The sequence below is a fragment of the Myotis davidii genome, unplaced genomic scaffold, assembly GCF_000327345.1.
Source record: "Myotis davidii unplaced genomic scaffold, ASM32734v1 scaffold6, whole genome shotgun sequence".
Taxonomy (NCBI): Eukaryota; Metazoa; Chordata; class Mammalia; order Chiroptera; family Vespertilionidae; genus Myotis; species Myotis davidii.
Window position 1 is genome coordinate 18,024,904 of NW_006383011.1, and position 27,040 is coordinate 18,051,943.

The following is a 27,040-nucleotide window of genomic DNA, read 5'->3' on the forward strand; positions in this document are numbered from 1 at the left end:
AGACTTGCATACTTGAAAACTATTTAATCAATCAATGTAACCCCAATAAATTCAATAAAAATATATTAAAAATAAATGAATATCTAAATAAATAATCTCAATTATCTCTCTTTAAAAAAATAAAGAGGCTTTATTATTAAATTAGAGGAAATAATGATAGTAATTCCTCTCTTTTTCTCTCTCCATAGAATGACAGGGAGTGAATTTTTTTCTCGTTTCCCGGAACTCTACCCTTTTCTTCTCAAGCAGCTAGAAGCTGTATCCAATACTGTGGACAGGTAAGGCGAGAATAGGGTGGGGCAAAGTAAAATCAAGATGCAAATAAAGGGAGATTTTCCCCTCCAGGCAACAGTTTTCAATCAACTTCTTCCTTGTAACTTAGATGGATTTTTAAAAAGTGCTTCTTTATTACATCACTAGAGGCCCAGTGCATGAATTTGTGCACGGGTGGGGTCTGGCCGGCTCACCTGATGGGAGCCTATCAGGCCTGGCCAGCAGCAGGGAGGGGCTGAAAGAGGTTAGCCAGCTGGCCCTGCCCCCAGTTGGGATGGGGGTCCTGATTGGGGCCCAGATAAGGCCGGTTGGCTGCTGCAGTGCGCGTCATAGCCACTGGTCATTCCGGTTGTTCCACCATTCTGGTCGCTGGGCTTTTACATATATAGATGTTGCCTGAGTCTCTTTGGTAGATTTATACATGAAAAGTTGTATAAAATGCCATTTTGATATTATAGTTTTAAAATCCTGTTTCCAGTGTTATAAAGGAACTAGCTTCCTAGAAGCACATGGTGATTTCTTCTGTTAAGAATCATTTTCTTCCTAAATTACTTAAAAATGTGTGTGTCTACATATTGAGTTTACTTTAATGCACACCTGTCTTTTTTTTATTGCTGGCCTATTATGGCTGATATTGTGAAACTACAGCAGTTAGCGGACTAATCTGGTCACCTATGATTAGAAATGGTTCTGGTGTAGAACGAAGATGGCCAGTGACCCTGGAAACACAGAGCCATAAAGAGGGTATCCAGGCTAATGAAGGCAGATGGAGAAGTTCACCATTGTCCTTCCAATCACATTCGGTAGCTGATGGTGGAATTTTTAGTATGGGCATCTTTTTAATTCTTCTAGCACTTGGTATGAATTTGTACTAGTTGTCTGTAATGGGAAAATAAAATAACATCAATGAATTTTACTTCTGTTTATGATGCATTTCCTCATTAGTAACTTGTGCAGACGGGCTTTTCTGGCCCTAGTAAGTGACTGTTCATGTTTTCTTAAGTACATTTGGATGTTGAAAATTTCACATTTCATTCTCTGGAACAGGTACCTGTCCTGTATGAACAGGTTGAATAAAAACAGCAGACTTGAATTATTAAATAATTAGTTTTGAGAAGAGAATCGGGTGCAAAAGCCCAATCCATGGCTTTGGCACTTCTTCCTCATTTACACATTAGGAATAGATTATATGAATTGGGGGGAGGGTGGAGGATGGAAAAAGGAAAACTATCCTTTAATCATAGAGAGTCTCACTTTATATACATAATTATTTAATGAGAAAAATAGTTGAAGATAGTACCTCTTAAATTTTAAATCTTTTATGTGCAATGATTTTTTTCAGTGACATAGGAGAACTAAACCGTCAGCCCAGCATGTTTCTCTTACTGTTGGTGTTGGGGCGACTCTACCCTTCCCCGATGGATGGCACCTGTTCTGCACTCAGCATGGCACCTTTTATCCCCTTCATTATGAGGTAGTGGATGCTTTGTGGAAACAATGGGGGTGGCCGTGGGGGCTTAATGGGGGCATTTTATCTTGTTCTTATTTCAGAAATTACAGATTTTTTTTAACTTGGGGGGGGGGGCGTCTAGTGAAGGAAGAGAACAGGGAGTATTGCCATTGCCCCTAACTGGTCTCCAGTATTTCAGAGGAAAGTGCTTATATTGTGGGTGTGGGAGCTTACATCTACTGTTTAAATAAAGTTTCCTTGGAGTCCACCTGCCAGGGGGTGTGTGGTGTTGATAGGAGGTGGCCCCCTTTTGAAAAGCATAGCCTGGCTGTTGCATTATTTCTGTGTTGAGCCTGGCCAACATGGGGCAGGCTTGGTCCTGGCATATGTCCCCTCTCCAGGGCTTCAAGAGGACCTCTGGCTCTTCACTATGGAGCAGTTTCCTAGTGGGTGCAAGGAGGAGCATCTAGATGGCAATGTCGTGTAACATGAGTTTACTATGCACTCGTCCTTTCTTTCAAGCTTGGAGTATCTGAGAAAGAGCCATGCATACAGATTGTGCATGGAGTCACAAGATAGCAGGCTTTTCTGCTTCTAGAGCCTGTTGCCACTTCCTCTGTTACATTTTTTGAGTCATCTGCCAACTTTTTCATTTTGGATCAACAGCCTCAGTAACTAGGCCTCTAAAAAGTATTGAGATTTTCTTATTAAATATTTCAGAACCTGTCATAATAGTTAGCTTATTCCTTTATACTTATCTCTTGACAAAATATCACCTTCATTTATTTAAGTTATTTTCCAAAAACTGAAATGGACTTAGAGCAGAAGGATAAAATATACCAAACTCAAGGGAGTGTTTTTGTTATTATGTGGTGTCCTGCGTTCCACTTCCTGGTTTCACAGAGCTGACTGATGCGTTTTAATGTGAGAAACCATTAAACACAATTTTCTGACATGTGGTTGCTATTGCCATTTGTTTTCGCCAAGCCCTGGCAGAGGCTGTGTTATCTGTGATCACAGAGATGACTCACTCAGATTGGGTTTTGTTTCCTGAGACACAAAGTTACTACCTCCCTATCCAGCATTTGGTGATTCATTTTAGGAATTTGAGTCATAATTTTACTTTCAGGAGCATTTAAAACTTGTACTTTCACATGTAACTGGAAAGAACTAAAAACTGTTTCAGAAAGTTGATGGGAGGGAAAAGGCACATGCACAGAGAGGCACAGTGTAGGCTTTAGAACTTCGTCATCCTGTGTTGAGAACATTCGGTTTGTAGAACCTTCTTACTAATCAATCTGTTATGTGTTGCATCCTAGAAAACCAGAAATTACTATGTTGAAGGTATCCTTCCTAACTGTTATTTGTTCATTTTTAATATAGTCAGAAGGCTCATATTACTAATTATGTTCCAGGCACTTATTACATATAACAGGGATTGCATTAATATAGATTTAAATATTAACTGAAATCCAGTGTACTTAATATATTGTTTTTTAAACTCAAAAGGCACAAAGTAAGGAGCATACCATCATCCCATCCTTCCAGTGAGAAGGTCTGGGTCGCTAGTTGCTTTCTACCTGAAAAGGATTCATAGCACCACCACTAGCACAAGTCGCCACAATTAATTCCTTAGAGTGTCAGGAGGCTCTGGTTTATTGAATGTTCATGTGTATTATAGAATAGTGTTTCTCAAACTTATAGATATATAAATATATGACTTGGGAATCTGGCTCAGTAGAATTGGGGTGGGATCTGAGAGTCTGTCTTTCAAACAAACTTCCAGGGAATGCTGATGCTTCTGGTCTGTAGATCACACTTTGAGCAGTAAGATTAAATCTGGAATATTAAACCTAAATATTATCAGAACCACCTCCCCCCAACACATACACATAAAGGTGATTTTAATAAACTAGATGGACATTTTGCTTCCAAAACTAGACATTTTGCTTACAGTGATTCTGAAAGAAGTGTTATCACCCCCGTTTTCCTGGTGAGGAAACTGAGGTTCACAAAGGGAGTCAGAGAGCTGGAATATGGACCCAAGAGTGCAGGACTTATCAAGAATGTTGGTGTACTCTTTCTACTACACCAAAATAACCAGTTCCCTTTTGTGTAGCCCAGAGCTTTAGCTACTCTGAGTAGGCTCATTGCTTGGAGCAATGAAGGAGCCTATATCCAGAGTTAGTAGATCTGAGTACAGGCTGTTTTCAGGATGTAGAAGTCATGTCCCCACCAGCAGTGGGGTCTGCTCCTTACTTTGCTTTTTCAGTAGTGAGGGTGGCTTGATTGGATGCCACCATTCTCTCAGGCTCACATCTGTGCATGCCTGGGGCAATGAGGTTGGTCTGTGGCCAGGTACGGAGGAAGGCTGCCTTTTCTTTTTTGACCATCTTCTGTGGTTCAGTGGAGATATCCTAAACTTAGTTAGAAAACCCAATTTTAGGTTTCATCAACTTATTGCAGAGACAACCCTGTGCTACCCTAAAATGTTCACAGTCACACTTGAGCTATAAACTATAAACAGATTTTTTTCTGGAATAGTGAACTTGGTAAAACTGTATACATTTGATTTAAATTGCTTTTGAAAAAATTATTCATGAAGAAAGAGAAAAATTGACCATAAAATGTCATTTTAGGCATTTTTTGTGGGTCTAGTCATGGTAAAGATTGGACTGCTTTCACTTGGTATAATCGCTGAAAAGATGGATGGATGCACAAGCGGATGGGCAGTGGTTTATTTTTGTGGCGTTGTTGATGTTAATTTATGTACTTGGAAGAGCTATAATCAGGCTCTTGGATACTCTGAGTTTAGCTAAAGAAATTTTTCAGATGGTGGGAGTAGCACAAAGGTTGCTATGCTAAAGTGAATTGCATAATGAGAAGATTAAAGGCCCCAACGATAGCTTTTTATTTCCTTTTGATTTATGTCTACTTACTTGCCATTTCCTTCCCCTCTAATAATATTTGTAAGTGTTATTAGTATTTTTATTCCTTATCCCACATTTGTTAGCATAAACTTAAATCTCTGTTGATTTTCTTTGTTGACTTAAATCTTACAAGTTTCTGATTTGGATTTTCCAAAGTTATGCATGTGTGCAGTTATGATTGTTGCATCATCTTGGAACAGAAATGATCATGCTAATCCTAGTGTTTCGTTTGTAAGTTTTTGTTTTCGATCTGGTATACTTTATGTCCCTGATGTTATGCTGGATCCAGAAACACAGCCCTTTACCATGAACATGATGCCTTCAATTTAAGCAGTTCACCCTTCAGTTCAAATATCACAAAGCTACCCATGCTTTAAAAGGGACCTCGAGCTCCCTGAGTACAGCTCACCACTGCCCACTTGTTTGGGGCTTTTAAAGACCAAAATATCACTGGACATACTATGAGTTCCCTTTCACAAGCAAGTTTCAAGTTTAATTGCAGAGCTATAGGAAACCAAATATTCCCAAACCTAAGTAACAGCATGAGGTCCTGAACAGAGCCGAGGGCCCTGAACTCAAGACAACTGGTTCTGACCAAGCTCTGCTACTTACATACTTGGACAAGGCTGCTTACCTCCCTAGACCAGTGGTATCTGTTTGTAAGGGTACCAACTGAGACAGAAATTCTCAGCATCAGATTAATATCTGTGGGATAAATCAGTCCCCCAACTGCCTTTTATTCACTTTTGGGGTGCTTTTAAAAGGACCTCCCCCCGCCATGCAAAATTGCTTCAGAATGTTTTTCACCAAATCATTTTAGTCATTGTTTACATTAAATAAATTTTCAGTGAAATCTTTTCTTTTCTCTAAAAAATATTGACGTACAAGTGATAATACAGTCTCAGTTACATCCTTAGGGACCTAGATAGTAGAAACTTTTTAGTTGAGATATTGAAAAATCTAGTTAAAAACTTTCCTTTCGATTTGCCTGAAAGATATTTTTCCATCCTTTCACTTTCAGTCTGTGTGAGTCCCTTCTAATGAGGTGGGTTTCTTGTAGACAGCAGATGTATGGGTCATGTTTTTTTATCCATTCCGCCACTTGATGTCTTTTGGTTGTTGATGTTAATTTATGTACTTGGAAGAGCTATAATCAGGCTCTTGGATACTCTGAGTTTAGCTAAAGAAATTTTTCAGATGGTGGGAGTAGCACAAAGGTTGCTATGCTAAAGTGAATTGCATAATGAGAAGATTAAAGGCCCCAACGATAGCTTTTTATTTCCTTTTGATTTATGTCTACTTACTTGCCATTTCCTTCCTCTCTAATAATATTTGTAAGTGTCATTAGTATTTTTATTCCTTATCCCACATTTGTTAGCATAAACTTAAATCTCTGTTGATTTTCTTTGTTGACTTAAATCTTACAAGTTTCTGATTTGGATTTTCCAAAGTTATGCATGTGTGCAGTTATGATTGTTGCATCATCTTGGAACAGAAATGATCATGCTAATCCTAGTGTTTCGTTTGTAAGTTTTTGTTTTCGATCTGGTATACTTTATGTCCCTGATGTTATGCTGGATCCAGAAACACAGCCCTTTACCATGAACATGATGCCTTCAATTTAAGCAGTTCACCCTTCAGTTCAAATATCACAAAGCTACCCATGCTTTAAAAGGGACCTCGAGCTCCCTGAGTACAGCTCACCACTGCCCACTTGTTTGGGGCTTTTAAAGACCAAAATATCACTGGACATACTATGAGTTCCCTTTCACAAGCAAGTTTCAAGTTTAATTGCAGAGCTATAGGAAACCAAATATTCCCAAACCTAAGTAACAGCATGAGGTCCTGAACAGAGCCGAGGGCCCTGAACTCAAGACAACTGGTTCTGACCAAGCTCTGCTACTTACATACTTGGACAAGGCTGCTTACCTCCCTAGACCAGTGGTATCTGTTTGTAAGGGTACCAACTGAGACAGAAATTCTCAGCATCAGATTAATATCTGTGGGATAAATCAGTCCCCCAACTGCCTTTTATTCACTTTTGGGGTGCTTTTAAAAGGACCTCCCCCCGCCATGCAAAATTGCTTCAGAATGTTTTTCACCAAATCATTTTAGTCATTGTTTACATTAAATAAATTTTCAGTGAAATCTTTTCTTTTCTCTAAAAAATATTGAAGTACAAGTGATAATACAGTCTCAGTTACATCCTTAGGGACCTAGATAGTAGAACCTTTTTAGTTGAGATATTGAAAAATCTAGTTAACAATTTTTTAGAAATTGGAAAATATGTGTTTTATATCTTTTTAAACTATTTTGTGATTATACCAGTCTTACAAAGGGGTTAGGTACAAAAACTAAGAGTAATTAGGCCCTTTAAGCCTTTGCTATTGGGAAATAACATTGCCTCTCATTTTGTTTTCCTTGAAAGTTACATAATTCAAGGATTATCACTTTACTCATTACCCAGGTTATGAAGTTGAAAGAACTTGTTTTCCACAGTGTAGAGTTGGGGTTTTGGAGTAGACAGTAATTGGCTTCTACCTTCATTTGTGATTGTAATACTGGGAGCTCTCCTTCAAGGCTGTATCTTCCTATTGACTATGTCTTCCCAGAATCCTTGTAGATAAAGAGAAGACAGGCATTGCTTTAGAGAGAGAGGAATGTGGAGACACTGCTGGGAAGGAAGACATGCCCTTCGTTCTCTGCACCTCAGCTCTAATCATCTCTCCCTCTGAATGGCTGTAGCATTTGTTACATAAACCTCTTATCTTGCTATTCGTCATTATTGCATCATACTGTAATTTATATGCTCAGTGATTGTTCTCTCCAAATAAGTCTTAATCTCTTTCCACGCAGAAACAGCTATGGGTTTTTTGGTTTGTTTTGGTTTTTGGTACCTTTCTCTGCCTAGCCCGGGTTTCAGAATGAAACATTGTGAATTGAGGTAGCATGTGTCTTAGCAGGTCCGTGTATCTTCAAAATACTTCAGGGAGTCTAGTCCTACAATATTCGAGCCACATTTCATATCCCACTGGTTATATAGAAAGGGTTTTGTGTTGGCTAGTTTTTGTGTTTTACCTGGCCTTTGAGGAGTCTTATGTTGCAATATGATTGCTGACATTTACTTTTATTTTGATTTCACCTCTCTGACTCTCTGTTTCCTTTTCTATCAAATTAAGGCATTAGATATTATGTAGGTCCTTTCTGGCCTCATGAGCCTCTGGCCTGGCCTTCCTGGACTGAACTCCTCTCTCCTGCCTGCTGTCTAGTGAACTGCTCTGGAGGCCCACCTCGTAGCTTCCCTGCTACAGGCTTTAGAACCAATGGAGAGGAGTCTGGATTGATAAAAAAAAAAAAAAAAAAAAAAAAAAAAAAGAAGGAGGGAGGTGCCATTTTTCTGTTGAAAGTCATAGAATTATAAACAAGCCAAAACATGTGGGGAAAAGACTCCCAGGTTGATGCAGCATGAATAGGGGCTGTCAATCTGCTTAATGGGGTAATCCTGCTTGCAAAATAGCAGATAAAAGCTCCTTGGTTTGCTTGTTAAGAAAATTTCTAGAGAAAGGAAGGGGTTGGCATATAATGGCGATTGAAAGAGGGCAGACTCTAAACTCCTGCTTTGGCTTGTCTCTGCCAGTCAACTGAGAGGAAGGCCCTGAAGGCAGGTAGAAGTGAGGTGATAGAGAGAGAGCACTGTCTCCTATGCATGAAGGCAAATCCTGGCACCCAGATAGCTTACAGCCTCCATGCAAGTGAGTGTGGAACAATGCCAGTCATTTGAGGGCAGTGTGGGCTGGGTGGGAATGTTACACTAGGAGCTTACAGAACGGTTTTCAAAAGAGAAAGGAAAAGGCATATTTTATCAGTGACCAAACAACAATTCATATGAACTGTTTTAGATTGGATTGTTCAATGCATTACTTGTGAGTGCTTCAAACTTTGTTTTGCTGTGAGCTAGTAAGAATCCCCTAAGAATAAGTCATGCCTGAGTCATCTCATTGTTTTAATGGCATTACTAATCTGATAGGTGAAGACAATGCCGTTTTATTCAACATTTAAATTACTTACTTAAATGAAGACAGACTAGATGGCATGTTTATCAGGTTTGTGTATAACATAAATATAGTAGGTCATGGAGTAAAAATTCAAAATAGCCTTTAAGCATGAGAGTGAAAAACACAAATTTAGGCTAGTAGCCATTATCACTGTGTGGCTGGGGAGGATGAAATTGAGGAAGCATATACTAGGAGCTTCAGTTCTATTTGTGATGTGCTCTTAAGCTGGGTTCTGGGTAAATGGTTGATTGTCATATTCTCCATACTCTTTTATTTGATATGTCTCATGGAGTTCATAATTAAAAAATAAGATTTGAAATAGTCTTGGAAGACGAGATCGATAGAGACTATCAAGATAACATTTAACAGAGATCTGAAAACAGCCTCATATTCTGATTTTTTAAAGAAAAATAGAAATTGTGTGCATACAGACTGGGGCTGGCTAGCTGCAAAGCAGTTTTTATTTTAAAAATTTTGGGGAATGGGACTTTCTGGTGAGCCCTAAGGAAGCACTGTGACACAGTTGCTGCTTCCAGATAGTGAAGGGTTTAGTCCCTCTCCACTCTGCTGGTCAGAGTAAACCCATATCATTTTGCTTATTATGTTCTGCTCTGGGCTTCCCATGTTAGGAGGGTCACTGATAAATTAGTATTTATACAGAGGAGGTGACCAAGATGAGGAGGAAGCTAAACATCTGGATATAGTTAGGCTGGAAAAAACTTTGAGGCAACATGGTAATGGTCTTTACATACTTGAGAGGCTGCCATTTGGCAGAAGGCAAGTAATTTCTGTCTTGTGCTCCCAATGGGAAAGTATGAGATAGATTTCAGACTTCAATATAAAGAATTTTGTGAAAGTTAACATTCTCCATCAGAATAAAAAGATTTCCATAATACTGCCAGTCATTGAAAGTGTTCAAGGAAAACTGATCACATGTTGGGCAATGCATCTGAGGTTGAGCTAGATGGCCATCAAGGCATCTTTTTTGAAATGCCTTATTTCAGAGCAGCTGAACAATGCTGGATTCTAAATGTGCAGTGAATGAAATGGTGAACTTTTCTCTAAGCCTGCAACACGCATTTGTACATTGTTATGGGTTCCTCCATCTCCCAGAGAAAAGAAGTTGGGGTGCCATTCTTAGGATGGCCACAAGGTCACAATGGTCTGTCTGGTCCTACATGGTGCCCTTCTGCAGTTAATCCACTTAAATCTAGCTCCTACATAACTTCTGTAACTTGGTTCTGGATAGTTCTGAAAACATCTTTTTTTCTTTTGGCCTATGGGATGTTATGTCTGAAAAGCATTCCTTATTAACTTAATTATCTTTTTTGATTGTTGTTGCTATATTTTTCTCCATTCCAGATGTTGGCTTAAGCCACATTTGTTTTCTGACAAGTACAAGGAACATCTGAGTCTTTGAGAAAAGTCAGAGATGCTTGTCTGAAAGTGATTAAAATAGGTAACTCTTTGTTGTCTAAACTTCCAGAAGAATCTTCCTGAACAGAAATGTCTAGAGAGAGAGTACAGGAATCCTGAAGCCTAGCTATTACAAGTAGGAACAGCTGGGGATAGGGCTTTGCTGGTGCTATTAATGTAGAACTTCCTCCGCCTAGTCAGCCTAGGAACTCCGCCCTTCCGGTGGTGCTAAATTCCATGAGCCTTAGGGAATGGGATTAACGGTTAGGCCTTCTTATACCATCCTGAAATAAGGGACCTGCCATTCCATCAGTGGTTGTGGAAACCCTGACCTTTGATTATACTAGTGGACTCCGATACCAGGTCAAGGTGCAGATGATTAGTTCTGCCCATAGGGTTTTTTAGCTGCTAAATTCCCCTCTTTGCCTACAAGCCAAACCTGTGCCCACTCCCTGCATTCATACTGCATTCATACACATATGTAAATGACCCTAGTCATTACTTTGCTTGGGGCTATTTGTTTTATTACAGAGACATTTTGAAATAAAGCAATGAAACTCGGGTGGTAGAACTAACTGTAGGCCTTATATTAGAAAGGACCTAAAAGCAGAGATTGGAAGGTTGTTTCCTAATGTTGGTGAAATCTTAGTTTGGGCAGCCACCTACTTGGTCTCCTTTTTACTGTGGCCCTGCCTAGCTAGCACTTCGTTTGGAGGACTGTGCGCATGGCCCTCTGAATTTCCAAATTCCATCCCAGATAGCTGAGGTGCATCCTGTGGAATGAAATCATATTTTCTGTATTGAATGACTTTTTTTTTTGCAAAGAGTTCTGGCATAAAAAGATACTCCATCATCTGTCACTAATTTTTATCTCTCAGTACCTAAAGAGGGCCTGACTGACTTCATCTGTGGTATCAGATCTCTTTAAGACCATTTTCTAAATACGTTTTAGTAAAAGGAATGAGGAGTTCACCTCCTATGGAATGCATTGACAAAGCAAGCTAGAAAAATAAAACTTGTAAGGACCAGCTTTTCTTCAGTGTTATCTGTTACTTCAATAGGCCAGTTCAGGTCATGTTAGAACAAGTGATTTGATCTGCAAACAGCCTCATTCTTAGCTGAAATTTCTGACAATGATGATAATCCATGTCCTATTGATGCCATTCACTCTAAAGCTTAGAATCCAGTCAGTTAATAGATTAACCAAGTAATTGTAAAACATCCACTGTATACCTAGCTAGTGTTTGGTCTTGGGTAAGATGCAAAGTGAAGAAAAAAGGTTTTTATCCTTGAAGAAGTTACTGATTAGTGAGATAAAACTCATGCTTGTGAACCTGACATACTGTATATTAACCATGTAATTATGTGACAGATACACCAAGGAACAAGGGCTTATAAACAAGAAGAGCACCAGGGGCTGAAGAAGTTCAGGAGGACTTCACAAGTGGCAAAGCAGGAAAAGAATATGGGCATTTGTCTGCATCTGGAGGACATTAAGAAATCCCCCATGGTTAGCTGCTCATGTGAGAGGAGAGAAAAGCCATGCTGTCCACTCCGTAGACAGTGGGATCTCACAAGGGGGAGATTGGAAGCCAGTTTTATAATTCATAACTTGGAGGGCATCATAAAGAGCTTTGCTTCTACTTGAATCAAGAGTGACCCAGGAAATTAACGAAATAAATGGGTTAGTGCTTAGCAGGAGAAGCCAGATATTTTCCCTAAGGAACTTTTGTTTCCTTAGTCCTTGTTATTTTCTCAAACATTGTAGCTGAATAATGCTGAATTAAAGGATTTGACAATACCAAGTCCCAAATACCAGCTAACATGCAGTCATCTCATCTTACCTAGTAGGGAATATTTTAAGATAAAAAAATGTATTTTTTTTCTCTTTAGGTAGAAAATATCAGTTAGGCAATAGAATGAGAAGGTGAAGGTGAATTATTATAAGTTTAAAATGAGGACAAGGAAAAATAATGACAGCATGTTTTTGATAGGGGCAGAAATAGAATATTGGGGACCAGCTACTTGTAAGAAATATTAATCATACTCTGTTAACTGCGATTGTTCTATTCTAATTAAAGATGGCACATTCTAACCTGGCTGGGAGTTGCATGTGGGACCTGGGAGCTCACCTGGAAACATGGCCCATCCTCCCCAATCAGGAGCTGCCTATTAACAACTTTGTTGCAGAAACCAGAACTGCTAGCTCTTTGAAGACCCCCAACCTTTGCATACCCACAGGCCTTTGCAAGTCTGCAGCCTGCATTACCTGGAAACTGCCCATTTGGCATACCCTTTTGCCCACTCTCCATCTGATCTTTGTCCTTCTACCCAATATAAGCAGCTGGCTTATGGTGGGGGGCAGAGCACATTTTTGTGGATGACCGGCTGCTCTCCCATACTGCCAGCAGTATTGGAATAAACACTCATATAATCCCACACTGTCTCTGCTTAATTGGCTCAAGTAGTGACAGGTAGCACGGACCCATTGATTGTCTGGTTACATTTTGGTTATCTTTCACTGACTGGCACAGTTTTTTTCCCCTCCCTCTTCTCTGGGCCTTGACTCTTACCATTCTACTTATAATCTTCTAGTTCAAACAAGCTTCTTTAGTCACATCAACTGCACAAGATACATTCACCCTTTTACTTTTCCCTTTGTATCTTACTTTTCTTACTCACCTTAACATTGAGACTCTTGACTGCTCATCTTGCCTCCCCTCCAAACCAATTACACATATTTTCTTCTTCATCATTTATTCTCATCTTTCACTTTATTTCGTGAAGTGCTCTTCATCACTAGTTCTTCTATCCATTGAATATATTTGTTGAGGGCCTACAAATACACAAATATATTGTGTCATTGCCCAAACCCAAAGCCCCTACTTTCATCACCTCTTATTTACAAGAGAAAATATAGGCCATTAGGCATGGACTCTCTCCATGACACCTACTCTACCTACCACCCTAGTTCTCGCCTTTGTTTTTAGCCAGACTCTTAGAAAAGGTATTCTATGGTATAGTCTCCATTTTCTCCCCTCATTTGTTCATCAAACCACTACATCCTGGATGCTGCTTCTACCACTTTACTGAAGCTGCACTTACAAAGATGAAATAGGAGTGATCTCCTAGTGACAGAAGCCATCAAATGCTTTTTAACCCTTGTCTTTTTAGATCTGTTTCTGGAATTTGACACTGTTGTACACTACTTTATGACACCCTCCTCTGTGGCCTTCTTTGGCCACTGTGTCTTTCTCCTCTTGGCAGGGCCTCTTCCTCCTGTTGTCTTCCAAATGTTGGTGCACCTCTTTGTTTTGCCCCACAGTCTCTCTTTTTCACTTTGCATGCACTTTCCAGAGTTGCTACTCACATACACTAATGAGTCAGTTCTTGAGCTAGAACTTGTACAGAATCATTCAACTTTCTATAATTAGACAAATCTCTTAAAATTGATTTTTGAGAGAGAGAGAGAGAGAGAGAAACAGTGATTTATTGATCCACTCATTTATGTGTTCATTGGTTGCTTCTTCTTTGTGCCCTGACCAGAGATCAAACCCTCAATCTTGGTGTATTGGGACAATGCTTCAACTGAGTTACCTGGCCAGGGCCTTAGACAATTCCTTCTACATGTCCCACAGATACCTAAAAGCCAGCAAGCAATTTCAAAATAAGCCCCCAGGTAAATCCTCTGCACACTGAGATTTGAGCAGCCATCTGTTAGGGCAGTGGTTCTCAACCTTCTTAATGCCACGACCCTTTAATACAGTTCCTCATGTTGTGGTGACCCCCAACCATAAAATTATTTTTGTTGCTACTTCATAACTGTAATTTTGCTACTGTTATGAATCGTAACGTAAATATCTGATATGCAGGATGTATTTTCATTGTTACAAATTGAACATAATTAAAGCATAGTGATTAATCACAAAAACAATGTGTAATTATATATGTGTTTTCCGATGGTCGTAGGCGACCCCTGTGAAATGGTCGTTTGACCCCCAAAGGGGTCGCGACCCACAGGTTGAGAACCGCTGTCTTAGGGCCAAGCACATGTCTAACATCACATTCTACCTAGCCAACTGTAGTCAGAGGATTTCTTGAAAGGAAACATGTTAGAATCAGGACTTAGGGTATCACATAGGACCACCCCCCGCTTTTCCCCGATACCATTCATGTGTACCCAAAAACAAAGGTTTAAAAAACCATTGACTTTTGGTTTAAAAGGCCAGTAAGTTTGAAATTATTTGCTTTTTTCTTATATTGATTATCATCACTTTGAGGTAGCAAGTGGCAAGTACCTTTCATTGGAGATGGACAAGCCAAGGCCCTGAAAGATAAGCATAATATTTCCCCAGTCAAAAAGTAATTCATTAAGGAGTCAGATATTGATTCACTTATTCATGTACTCAACAGAGATTTACTGCAAACACTGATTATGTGTCAGGCATGATAGAAACACAGTGGAGAATCAGATAAGATTTTTGGCATAATGGGGTACCCTTTGTGCTATACTGCTTCTGGTCCCTATCTTTTGCTCTAATTTGTTTTTCATCTATTTAGCGATAAATGATAATACTTAGCAAATATTTACTATGGGCTAGACACTATTTTAGGACTTAATACATACTAATTTATTTAATTATCATGACAACACTGTAATGTTGTTGTTCCCATTCTACAGAGAGGGCAAGTTAGGGCCTAGGAAGTTTAGAAATGTGCCTTAGGTCATACCACTAGTAAGTGATAAGGTGGGTTCACACCTGGCAGTCCAGAACCCAGGCTCTGGCCACTCCCTTAGCTATGCTAATGCTTAACACTACTGTAGGCCCTTCTAAGGCATCTGTTTGCTATAGCAGTGGAATAGGACTAGCTGGTTCTGAACATGCCAAAATTAACCTGCAGTTTTAAATAACAAACATTTGGTCTTACTTTGCTGTCTTGAGATATCTCCCCCACTGTCCCCCTTGGGCATTGCTTTGGCAGTGGTCTCATTTTACAATCTGAAATTAGTAGAAAAGGAAGAAAAACTTGCATTTGAGCCCAAATGGTTGTGACAGGTTGCTAAATAAAACTGGCTCAACTGAAATTCTGAGATTCTTGAGAAATACTGAGAATTTCTTACAAAAGAAATTTTCTTTATAATAGGAAATCATTGGTCATTGCACAGTTGTGTTTTAGCAGAAAGAAAATATGTCAAGGTTAAGCACAGAATCTTTTTTTAAAATATATTTTTTATTGATTTCAGAGAGGAAGGGAGAGGGAGAGACAGATAGAAGCATCAATGATGAGAGAGAATCATTATCGACTGCTTTCTGCACACCCCCGACTGGGGATTGAGCCCACAACCCGGACATATACCCTGACTGGAATCGAACTGTATGTAACCTTCTGGTTCATAGGTCAATCCTCAACCACTGAGCCATGCTGGCAAGGCAAGAAGCACAGAATCTTCATGAGATTATTTGTGGTCTATTTATGCATAATTTAAAAACTATTAGAAAATATGCTTTCCATCTGTCTTTACCATCTGAATTTTCCACTGTTGAAATTTCACATAATTTTGAAAATCTTCAGAATTGTTGAAAGAAAAAAGAAAAATAACAAACATTTATATAAGAATTAGCTTACTTGAGCATCCTTTTTACTCTGAGAAAGAAAGCAGAGTCACAAAAATATAAATACATGTTGAAATTTTTAAAAATTTGTCTTATATGGAAATTCTAAACTTATTTGGGAAAAAAAGGCAAGTCTGAATCAGTGAAGTGTTCAAATTACTGAATGTTATGAAATAAAAGTTTCATTACTCCAATTTGTGTATAGTAACTTTAGGGAACTGCTCTAATGGGTGGATAACAATAGCATCTGGTTAACATGCTAGTTGATAGTTCATATCACAAGGCCTCTGAGGTGGGTTGAAAACCCCTTTGTTTCTAAGTTTTATATTTTTCACTATAGGCCCGGTGCACGAATTCATGCATGGGTTGGGTCCCTCTGGGTGGCCAGCAGGGATTGGGCCAAACCCCGCAGTCCAATGCCACCTGCAGCTCCTATCTGCCATCCCTGCTCATCCCGGCCCCACTGTGCCTGCCGCAGGTTCGCACCCAATCAGTCCCAATAGGGAGAAGCTCGTGCTGCTGCAGCAGCACTTGCCAGCCATGAGCCCTGCGTTTGGCGCCCTCCCAAGGGGAGTGGCCTGCGGGATCGGGCTGAAACCAGCTCTCCAACATCCCCCGAGGGGTACCATTTTGCCAGAGGACACAGGCCAGGCTGAGGGACCCCACCGGTGCATGATTGGGCCGGGGAGGGACCGTGGGAGGGTTCCAGGGTGTGTCTGGCCCATCTTGTTTAGTCCTGATCAGCCGGACCCCAGCAGCAAGCTAACCTACTGGTTGGAGCATCTGCCCCCTGGTGGTCAGTGTATGTCATAGCAACTGGTCGACCAGTCGACTGTCTGTCCCCTGGTGGTCAGTGCATGTTATAGCGAGCAGTTGAGCAGCCTTAGCATAGCATTAGCATATTACGCTTTGGTTGGTTGTTCTGCCATTTGGCCTATTTGCATATTACCCTTTTATTATATAGGATGGGCACAGTCCCACCTCTCTCCTTCACTCACCGAAAGTTGCTAGCCAAAACCTGCTGGGTGGAACCCTGACATGAGATGTGCCCCAGGAAGAATTCCTGCTCTGGATATTCATGTCTTCATGTTCCCAAGAGATGGCCACATTTATCCTAACTTTATATAAAAACTCTCAGCCCCAAAGGTTAGCACAGCCTTGGTCTGAATATTCACAAAATCAAAATTAGACAGGTCCACGTGAATGAGTTTGGTCTCTATAACGTCCAGAGATTAACAAAATATGTATTTGTACAAAGGGTGCTACTGTGTAAACAAGCCTGCTCCTTTTTGATTATTACGTTTATACAGGAAAAGGCCATCTGTTTTGGTAGAAACTGGAAATATATCTAGGTCGCCAAGGAAAAGCTGAATTGTTACTGAAGGATGTGTCACACGGACAAGAAAATAATTTACAAAGCAGTGGGTAGAAAATATTTTCAAATGCTAAACCAAGTAAGTTCCTTAAGCCGCCCTTTTGGGTAATGGGTGAGTAGTGTTGGTTTGTTTTTTGCTTGACTGTTTATTCATTTTTCTTTTCCAGAAGAATCTTTTTTTTTTCTTTTCTTGTAAAGCCAAAGTTTAAGGCTCAGCTTCTTTTCAGCTTGGCTAGAATGAAAAGTAAAACTTATTTAATACTAATTATAACCTGCATAAGTCTAGTGAACAGAAACTTAAGAAATGTAATTCTTGTTTTCTAGCTGAGCTTCAATGCCGTATAATTAATATAATTCAATCACTTCTTACCCATTTTTTTTTTTCCGGCATGATTTAAGACACCAGAATTTAATTCACAGCCAGAATGAGAACCGGACTTAGGGAAAACTTGAAAAGACTAGCGAGGGATTTGCATTCTGCTGCATGGTTGAACACGCCCCTGAAGTAGCAGCTTTAGAATGCTGATAGAATTCTCCCATTGAAAGCTGGCCAGCAGAGGGGCTTCCTAGCGCCTCCCCCCTCTCCCTCCTTACTTGTCTGCACCACTGCAAACTGTCTTGAGGGTCCTCCATATGAAACTAGGAGGCTCCACAGGATTGCTATACAGCCTTCCAGGAGGACACTAGTATTACCTGGCAATCTGTATTCCAGATTATAAGCCTCAGGCTGTGGGTTTTGGAATTGGCCAGTTACTCTGGCTCAACCTTGGATAAATATTCCTGGGTTCTCAGTAGGGTGGAGAACTCAAAGCCCTGTTTTTCCTGAGTCCTTCTATAACCAATTCTTGACATGTTGTTACGAGGTCTGAGTGGAGTGGCCGTGTTTGAAGGGGGACTAGGGAATGCTTTCTACTACTAATTGTTATGCACTCCCACAGCAGTCTCTTTTTCCCTTGGGAATGAAGCCTTTCAGAGGGCCAGATTCTGCCGCACTGCAGCCATTCACCTGGGATAGTTGGAAGCTATATGTAATGATTTGAGAGATTTTAAACAGTGCCCTCCACCCACCCCGTTTTCTCAGATGCTGCCTCTTTTTTGAGCTGAACCCTGAAGTTTCATGAGTCTACTTTATTCTTTAAGTTATATGGTTTTGACTCCTAAAATGGGAATTCCACTGTGAGGTATATCATTTTAAGTTATTGTTACTAATTTATACCACTGTATGAATTAGTTTAGGTTTCATTGGTGTTGACAGAAAGAAATGGAAGACACTGGTTGGGTAAGAGATGGGATAAGGCTACGGCTTGGGGAGAGGGTGCAGAACTTAGAACAAAGGCAGAAAGCAAGCCCAGCCGGTGTGGCTCAGTGGTTGAGCAGCGACCTATGAACCAAGAAGTCACAGTTCGATTCCCAGTCAGGGCACACGCCTGGTTGCGGCTCGATCCCCAGTTCGGAGCATACAGGAGGCAGCCTATCAATGATTCTCTCTCATCATTGATGTTTCTCTCTCTTTCTTCCTCTCTGAAATCAATAAAACTTTATATATTTTTTAAAAAGGCAGAAAGCAAGTTGCCACTGTCACATGTATGGCCTGGCGGAGGACTACAGTGGCTTTGTCCCCAGCAGAACTTGCTCTCAGGCTTTCAGTGAGCGAGGCCATCTTAGTTTTCATTGCCTTCTCCTCTGGTAGCTAAAGACTTGGAGGTCTTTATTTATAGCTTTAACGCTTTCTTGCTTCTTCTAGATGTTTCCTTTCCAAGATGAAAGTTTGTCCTGTTCTCTCCCAGAATAGGTCCAGCAGCAGAACATAGTGAATCTTTCAGATAAAAGACCCTCCTGATAAAATGCCAGATTGTTATCAGAGAAGCAAGTGAGCAGAGTCCAGTCCCTGCCATTAATTACCTAGTTACAGCTTTGTTTAGATCCTGTTAATTTGAGGGTGTGTTTTCCTTGGACAGCTTTTTGTCTGTGTTCTGAACTACAGCCTGATGTTTGTAAAAATCCCAAAGGGCAAGGAATAGTAGGCTCCATATTTTCTGAAAGGTTTAATGGCAAGGAAGAGAGTATCAGCATTTCTATCTTCCATCTGGAAGGAAATGGACAAATGCTTGTTCAGGGTGGTTCATTCTTCTCTTCAAAGGATCTCACTCATTTGTGGATTATAGAGAACAACATAGACTGATGAAAAGGGACAGATCCAAAGACTGAGAAACAGCGATCAGGCTATCAATCCCCAGAAGGAAAGTAGGGAAGGGAGGGGGTAAGGGGAAGAGATCAACCAAAGGACTTGTATACATGTATATAAGCCAAACCAATGGACATGGACAACAGGGGGATGGGATCATGAGTGTGTGTGCGGGGGGAGGTTGGGGGTTAATGGGGGGGGGGGATAAGGACACATTTGTAATACCGTAACTAATAATAAAAACAAAAAAAACAACAACAAAAAAACACAAAGTATGCAAACCCTAGTGTGTTGAATGAACCCTGACTTTGTATACTTAGCCAAAAGATTACCTAGAAATAGAATGACATTGATCTCTGTGAAGCCATGGGTATCAACCAGTGAATGACTGGGTATCTAAAGCCTGAGGCCAGAGTCCAAAATGCTTTAAAACTGCTTGGTAAATGTACTTAATGGCACTGAACTGGGCACTTAAGAATGTGTAAGTTATGTTATGCATATTTTACCATGAAGTAAAATACATACATACATACATACATACATACCTGCTTCTTGGAAGTTCCAGTACTTTGGTCAGAGCTAGAAACACTGTAGGAGTGTGCTCTGTGGTCTGCTTTATTTTGAAGGAGGTTGCTATTGCACATAAGGCATTATGTACCCTTTTAAGAACGTATTACTGGGAGCACAGAGAACCTTAATTAACGCAAGATGAAGAGACAGTTTTGCTGCCATCATATGGGCACATTGGGAAGTTGGGATCAGAAAAGAGACGTGTCTTGAAAAGGATTGATTCTAAACAACTATAAACACTTTTCCATGAATGTTAACAAAAGAGAACGGGAATAGGGACTCATGGTGACTGGAATAGTAGCTCTATTATTCCTCTGATTTTCAAATAGTGGCATTGAAATCCTCCATGACTAGAAGCAGCGTTAAGTAAATTACCCTAATCTTGCGTATCTGGCAGCTATTAAGTGCCCAAGCACAACTTGCTTTACCAAATTAAACTCGACTCTGACCTTCTGTTTTCCTGTTAGCTTCTGTCCTCCACCCAGTCCACTTTTGCTGTAAAACTCTTGACCAGTGACTCCACTAGCTCTTTCAGCTTCTCTGCTGGAGGGTTAGGTAGGGGGAGCCTTTTTGAGGACTAGACCATTGCACTTTTTTCGCTAAGCCAAGAAACTTCTCAAACCCTGCAAACATGTTACCTTGTGACATAGCTGCAATATGAATTTTAGGATAGAAAAAAGAAAGTGTGAAACTAGCCTTATCCCAAGTAAGGAAACTTATTTTCTTGTTGACCCTGAAAGCTCTGAACTCAGAACTCTGACTGAGAGATGCATCTTTTCCCCTTAAGACTGTGCACCTCTGTGGTACTTATTCCTACCATCAATTGAAGGCAGTTGGTGGTAGTTCACCATGGTTTTAGCAATACCTTTCTCATATTTAAATTTAGTATTTTCCTTTAAAAAGGCAAGAAAATATAGGAACTTAGGAAGAGCTAAGGTAAATCCTATCTAATAAAATAGTAATATGCAAATTGACCATCACTCCAGCACACAAGATGGCTGCCCCATGTGGTCAAAGATGGCTGGCAGGGGAGGGCAGTTGGGGGCGACCAGGCCTGCAGGGGAGGGCAGTTGGGGATGATCAGGCTGGCAAGGGAGGGCAATTAGGGGTGACTGGGCTGGCAGGGGAGGACAGTTTGGGGCAACCAGGCCTGTAGGGGAAGACAGTTACGGGTGACAGGCCAGCAGGGGAGGGCAGTTAGGGACAATTGGGCTGGCAAGGAAGCAGTTAGGCATCGATCAGGCTGGCAGGGGAGTGGTTAGGGGCAATCAGGCAGGCAGGCAGGCGAGTGGTTGGGAGCCAGCAGTCCTGGATTGTGAGAGGGATGTCTGATTGCCCGGTTGGATCAGGCTTAAACAGGCAGTCGGACATCCCCCAAGGGGTCCCAGATTGGAGAGGGTGCAGGCTGGGCTGAGGGACACCCCCTCCCCCTGCACGAATTTCGTGCACTGGGCCTCTAGTTTAAAATAAAAAAGCTCACTTTGAGTGAAACCAGTAAAAACAAGCCCTAACCTCATAGGTAAGAAAAATTGGATTTTTTTCTAAAAATGTATGCTTGTAGGAAATAAAGATTTTTGCCAGAAATAGCATAGCTAAAGCAGTCTGGTGTGAAAGGTGTGTCTTTAAAATCTCAACTTTGAAAAATAAGGTTTCTTTGCTTTCTTCTTGACTAATGGTTTTGTCAGAATAATCATTTGAATAAAAAATGAAATGCTTTGAAGTATGTGGGGGAGTAGAGAACTTTATGTGCCTTGTACAAACTGGTGATACTGAATGATGCCAAATTCTACCAGTTTACCCAGGATCCAAACACTAGTAAATGTAGCCAAAGCCATAGAACTCTACTGATAAAATCATGAAAGTGGCTGGAAATAATCTTGATTGTTTAATTTTTTTGAAATGTTATATTTATTAGACATTAGCACCCAGAAGTTAAGCAGTATTGAATTTCACACATAGCATTTTATTTTTAATCTTAGGTTGAAGGGTTATGTCCTTGGCATGGTTGAAGAATGACATACAATTTTCACTGGTCTTTTTTTAAAAATTGATGGGCAAAGAGGGAAGCTAGGGAGTAAGGTGATTTTGAATTGAAGCTAAATTTATTAATTGAATTCAAATGAAAATAATGAATGTAACTTAATGATATTCTTATTTTCTTGTATACATGTGTATACCTTCTGTGAAGTTTCTCTTTAGTGCTACTTAGGCTTAAAATATAGTATAAAATATCTCTTGCCACTAAAAGTAGCAGGGGAATTAGCAGTGATTTTTCTCCTAGTAAATGTTACATGGACATGTTGGAGGATGTGACCAGAATTTTTTATTGACATGTTCCCTATCTTAAAATACAGTTATCATGAAATTAATCTATTAAGCCTTAGTCACAATCCAGGTAATGTGATTCTTCTTATAATCAGTAACCTAATTAAATGCTGGAGGGCTTCAGCCATATAGTAATGTACCTTGTTTCTGAACAAAGATAGCACCACCACTGAAATTGTATACTTGTAACATTATTATATTTTTAATTAGTGGTAGGGTATATGTGTGTGGTGATCAGTTTGTTTCATCTTCAAACTTTGCACAGTAGTCTCCATTATGCGTTTATTTGGACGTATTAAATAATAGTAAACCAACTTGGTTTCTATTTTTTCAGAATTCAGTATGATTCAAACTGGGATGAGTTGAAAATTACTTTTTCACTGTGGAATAAGCCAGTTATCAAAATAAACAAAAATAAAAGATAGTGCAAAGCAGGTTTAACCTGCTAAAGATGGAGGAAATAATCTATAAATACTCAAATGGAAAATCCTACTGCTAAATTCAGATGAGTTTACATGTCAGGCCCAACAAATTCAACATTGCTTGGTCAAATGTTTTGAGTTGTCAAGTGTACATAAGAGTAATAAAATTGAATTCCTTTTAATATGTTGCTGTTGTTCAATCTTATGAATTTCTTTTAATACATGTTATTGTTGTTCAAAATGTCTTATAGTTGGGGCACACTGGTTTTTTAACTAGCACAGACATTAGAGTCAGATAAACCTGACTTTGAATCCCAGCTTGTCCATTCACTCCCTTTGTGAGCTTGGCCACATCACTTAATGTCTCTGAGCCTATCATAGAAGAACATGTGGAGGAGGCTGGGTGAAGGTGAGCAATGGGGGAGGAGGGGAACAGGGACGTCTGAAATAGTGTCAACAATATTAAAAAAACAAAAGAACATGTGGAAAACTTGAACATTGTCCTGAAAAAAGGAGCGAGGTTAAAACATTCTTATATGATTAATTGTTACAACTTAAATATTTATTGGCTCAGTGGATAGAGCGTTGGCCTGCAGACTGAAGGGTCCCAGGTTCGATTCCTGTCAAGGGCATGTACCTTGGTTGCTGGCACATCCCCAGTGGGGGGCGTGCAGGAGGCAGCTGATAGATGTCTCTCATCAATGTTTCTGGCTCTCAATCCCTCTTCCTTCTTCTCTGTAAAAAATCAATAAAATATTTTTAAAAATTAAAAAAAAAGAAAGCACAATGAAAAGTTAATTCTGATCATAAAAGTTCAAAGGAAATAGCTAGGCTTGTTTATTCTGAGGAAGAGAAGACGGGATGTTTTGGAGATGGCGCTGGAGGCTAAGAAGGGAAAACAAGACAGGATGTACAACTTAATAACTTTCTAATGTGTAAGAGATTATTCTTAAAAATATTAGTGTTGAAGTATAATTGATATAAAATCAACTGCACATGTTTAGACTGTACAATTTGATAAGTTTATATACCCATAAAACCATCACCACTGTCAAGATAGTGAACATATTATAATCCATCACTCACAAAAGTTTGCTTGAGCCCCTCTGTCATCCCCACTCCCAACACCAGGCAATGGCTGTTCTCCGTCCTGTCACTATAGGTTAATTTGTATTTTCTAGAATTCATATACTATAATTGGCCCTAGAACAATGCAGGGGTCAGGGGCAATGCATATAACTTTTGATTACCCAAAAACTTAAGTACAGTCCCTTAGTAGTCCATGGGGGATTGGTTCTAGGAGCCCCTCAGATACCAAAATCTGAGGACGCTCAAGTTCCTTATATTAAAACTAGAGGCCTGGTGCATGAAATTCGTAGATGGGCAGAGGTGTGGGGAGTGGGGGTTATCCCTCAGCATGGCCTGCATCCTCTTGCAATCCGGGACCCTTCGGGTAGGGTCCCTAGGCTTGGGTGGTGATCAGGGCCTGTTGGGGCTTTCCTTCCCCTGGCTGTCGGCAGCTGGCCCTGTCCCCCCCGCTGCCACTGCTTGCCATCTGTGTGGCACTTCCCCCCCTCCCCTGCCACCAGTCGCCTCCCTCTGCTGGCGACAGGCATGGGGTGCGATTGCTTGGCTGGCCTGGGCCTCCCTCTGCGGGGATATTGCTGGCTGGCCCTGCACACCCACCACAGCTTCACTGGCTGGTGGCCTGCACATTCCTCTTTTGTGCGATCAATTCTGTGATTGATCGCCCAGCAGAGGGAAGCCCCTCCCACCCAGCTGGGGCTCCCTGATCAATTGCTGTGCAGAGGGTGGGCTGGGCCTCCCTCTTTGGGGAGATCGGAGATCGTGGAGCACCCCCCCCCCCATTGATTGCCCCACCGTCTGGTGGCCTGGGCCTTCCTCTACAGGCCGAATGTGGGGCGATGGTGGGGCCCCCAACCAATCGCATCACACCTGCCTTGGCTGGCCTGGCGCTAGTGCATGTCATAGTGTGGTCGTCTGGAAGATCATCTGGATGGTCGTTCTGCTGTTCATTTGTTTGGTCGATTTGCAATATTATGCTTTTATTATTATAGATGGCATAGAGCAATGCATAAAGTTGGCCTTCTATGTCTATGGATTCCTATCCACAGATCGAAAACTGTAATTTTGAATCAAAAATACTGTTTTCAATCTGTGGTTAGTTGGATCTGTGGATGTGACGCCTAGGAGGGCTGATTGTATATTCATTGAAAAAAATCCGCATGTTAGTGGATCCATGCAGTTCCAACCTCTGTTGTTTAAGGATCAACTATAAATGGAACATTATATTATGCATTCTATTTTGCCTGGCTTTTTTCACTCAGCATAATCATTTTGAGGTTCATTCATGTTATTACTGTATCAATAGTTTGTTCATTTCTACTGCCAAATAGTATTCCATTGTGCAGATGTACCACAATTAATTTATGTATTCATCTTTGGAGGGAAGTTTGCACTGTGTCTATTTTTGACTATTACAAATAAAGGTGCTAGAAATATTCATGTGCAGGTCTTTGTCTGCACATATGTTTTTATTTCTCTAGGGCAGTGGTTCTCAACCTGTGGGTCACGACCCCTTTGGGGGTTGAATGACCCTTTCACAGGGGTCGCCTAAGACCATCGGAAAACACATATATAATTACATATTGTTTTTGTGATTAATCACTATGCTTTAATTATGTTCAATTTGTAACAATGAAATTGGAGGTCACCACAACATGAGGAACTGTATTAAAGGGTCGCGGCATTAGGAAGGTTGAAAACCACTGCTCTAGGGTAAACACATATGAGTGGAATGAGTGGGTTATATGGAAAGTGTACATTTAACTTTTCAAGAAACTGCCAAATTATTTTCCAAAGTGACTGTATCATTCTGTATTCCCACCAGCAGAGGATGAAAATATGCAGCCAATACTTGGTATGCTCAGTCTTTTTAATTTTAGTCTTTCTAGTGAGTATGTAGTGGTAACTCGTTGGGTTTCAATGTGAAGTTCTCTAATGACTAAGGATGTTGAGTATCTTTACATGTGTTTAGTATTTGCCATTCATATATCTTTTTTGCGTAAGTGTTGGTTCAAAGTTTGACCCAATTATTTTTTGGGTTGTTTTCATATCATTTGGAACATATTCTGGACACAAGTCAAAGGTTATTGTTTTAGACATAGTCATTTATTTCCCTGGCATGTAGAAAAACAAATTTAAGTTGCAGCAAGAGAGAGCATAATTATACCTAAGGAAGTACTTTTTGACTGTGACACTAATGTGGGCATTGGGCAACCAAAGGAAGATATAAAACTTTTCCTGAAGGTATTTAAAAATAGGGCTGGCAGTGGTCTGTTTGGATGCCATAGGCATGCTGATGTACAGCTCAATTTACCTAATTGCTGTCTTAATTTGAGAAAAGAATCTTCCCTTTGGCGGATCTATTGCTAACATCTCAATATTTATTGCTCTTTTGTGCTATTTTTTTCAGGTCAAAAAAAGCACAATTTCTTGGAATTTTCCAAAATTTTCCATGTACTTTGTTTCTGATTTTAGCTTGAAGTGTTGCTATGAAACCTAAGGAGGGTGACTCGGGGGCATTAATTAGCTTTAGCAAAAACGAATTGCAATCTCTGGAAAGTAATCAAATTAAAAGAAATGCTCAAATTTCTCTCATCCTGCAGTAGCACAAATCATCGCTTTAGCTGATAATATTGGGAGGATTCATTTACTCTCTGTAGAGGCAAAATAATTAACTAGATTCTTGAGAAGAGGTTCTACATGATTAAAGGCATTGGGGTTGTGTTAGCCCACAGAAGGGAAGCGTGAGGGGTGACTCAATGACAGGACTCCAGTATAGTTAATGAAGGGGTTTCCTGTGTGTAGAAAACACTGGTCATTTGTTCTCCAACTTTAGAGAAGCTTAAACTAGAGAAAATTGGCTTCAACCATAGAAAGATGGAGTGTGGTTAGCGTTAGACATAAAACTTTTATTATTGGCATCAATGTTATGAGATTAAGCGATGGAACAAGTCAAGAAAGGTCATAAAGATATTTTAAAATAAAAGAGATAGCTGCCTTTCTAGAATGTTTAAATGTCCATTGAATTATAGGATTTTGTTACTGAAGGGGACCTTAGAGATCACTATTCCAATCATCTTTTACAGATGAGGCTATGAAAGGACATTATGTAATTTGCCTGTGGCCACATTGCTAGATGCTAATATTTTGATTTGAGGATGTTTTAAAAGTAGCCTTGCTTAAGACACACCAAAGGGACCATGTAAGAGTTTCTGCTTCAGATTCACTCCTTCAAAGTAGTCATCTAAAGCTGATGATTATGTATATTATTTTTTCCTGAGCCCGTAAAGAGCCTGCCAATGTATGGATAGACAGAATCCTACATATGTTTGCATACT

At 40.2% G+C, this 27,040-nt stretch overlaps 1 protein-coding gene across 1 annotated transcript in view; it reads left to right on the top strand.

Moving 5' to 3' along the window:
* Positions 1-27,040, top strand: part of THADA (thyroid adenoma associated) — a 306,833-nt gene that overhangs the window by 132,091 nt on the left and 147,702 nt on the right. The window contains exons 27-28 of the mRNA XM_006778691.2: positions 189-278; positions 1,616-1,747. Of these exons, the coding sequence (XP_006778754.1) occupies positions 189-278; positions 1,616-1,747 (222 nt within the window). The remainder of the gene's footprint in view (positions 1-188; positions 279-1,615; positions 1,748-27,040) is intronic.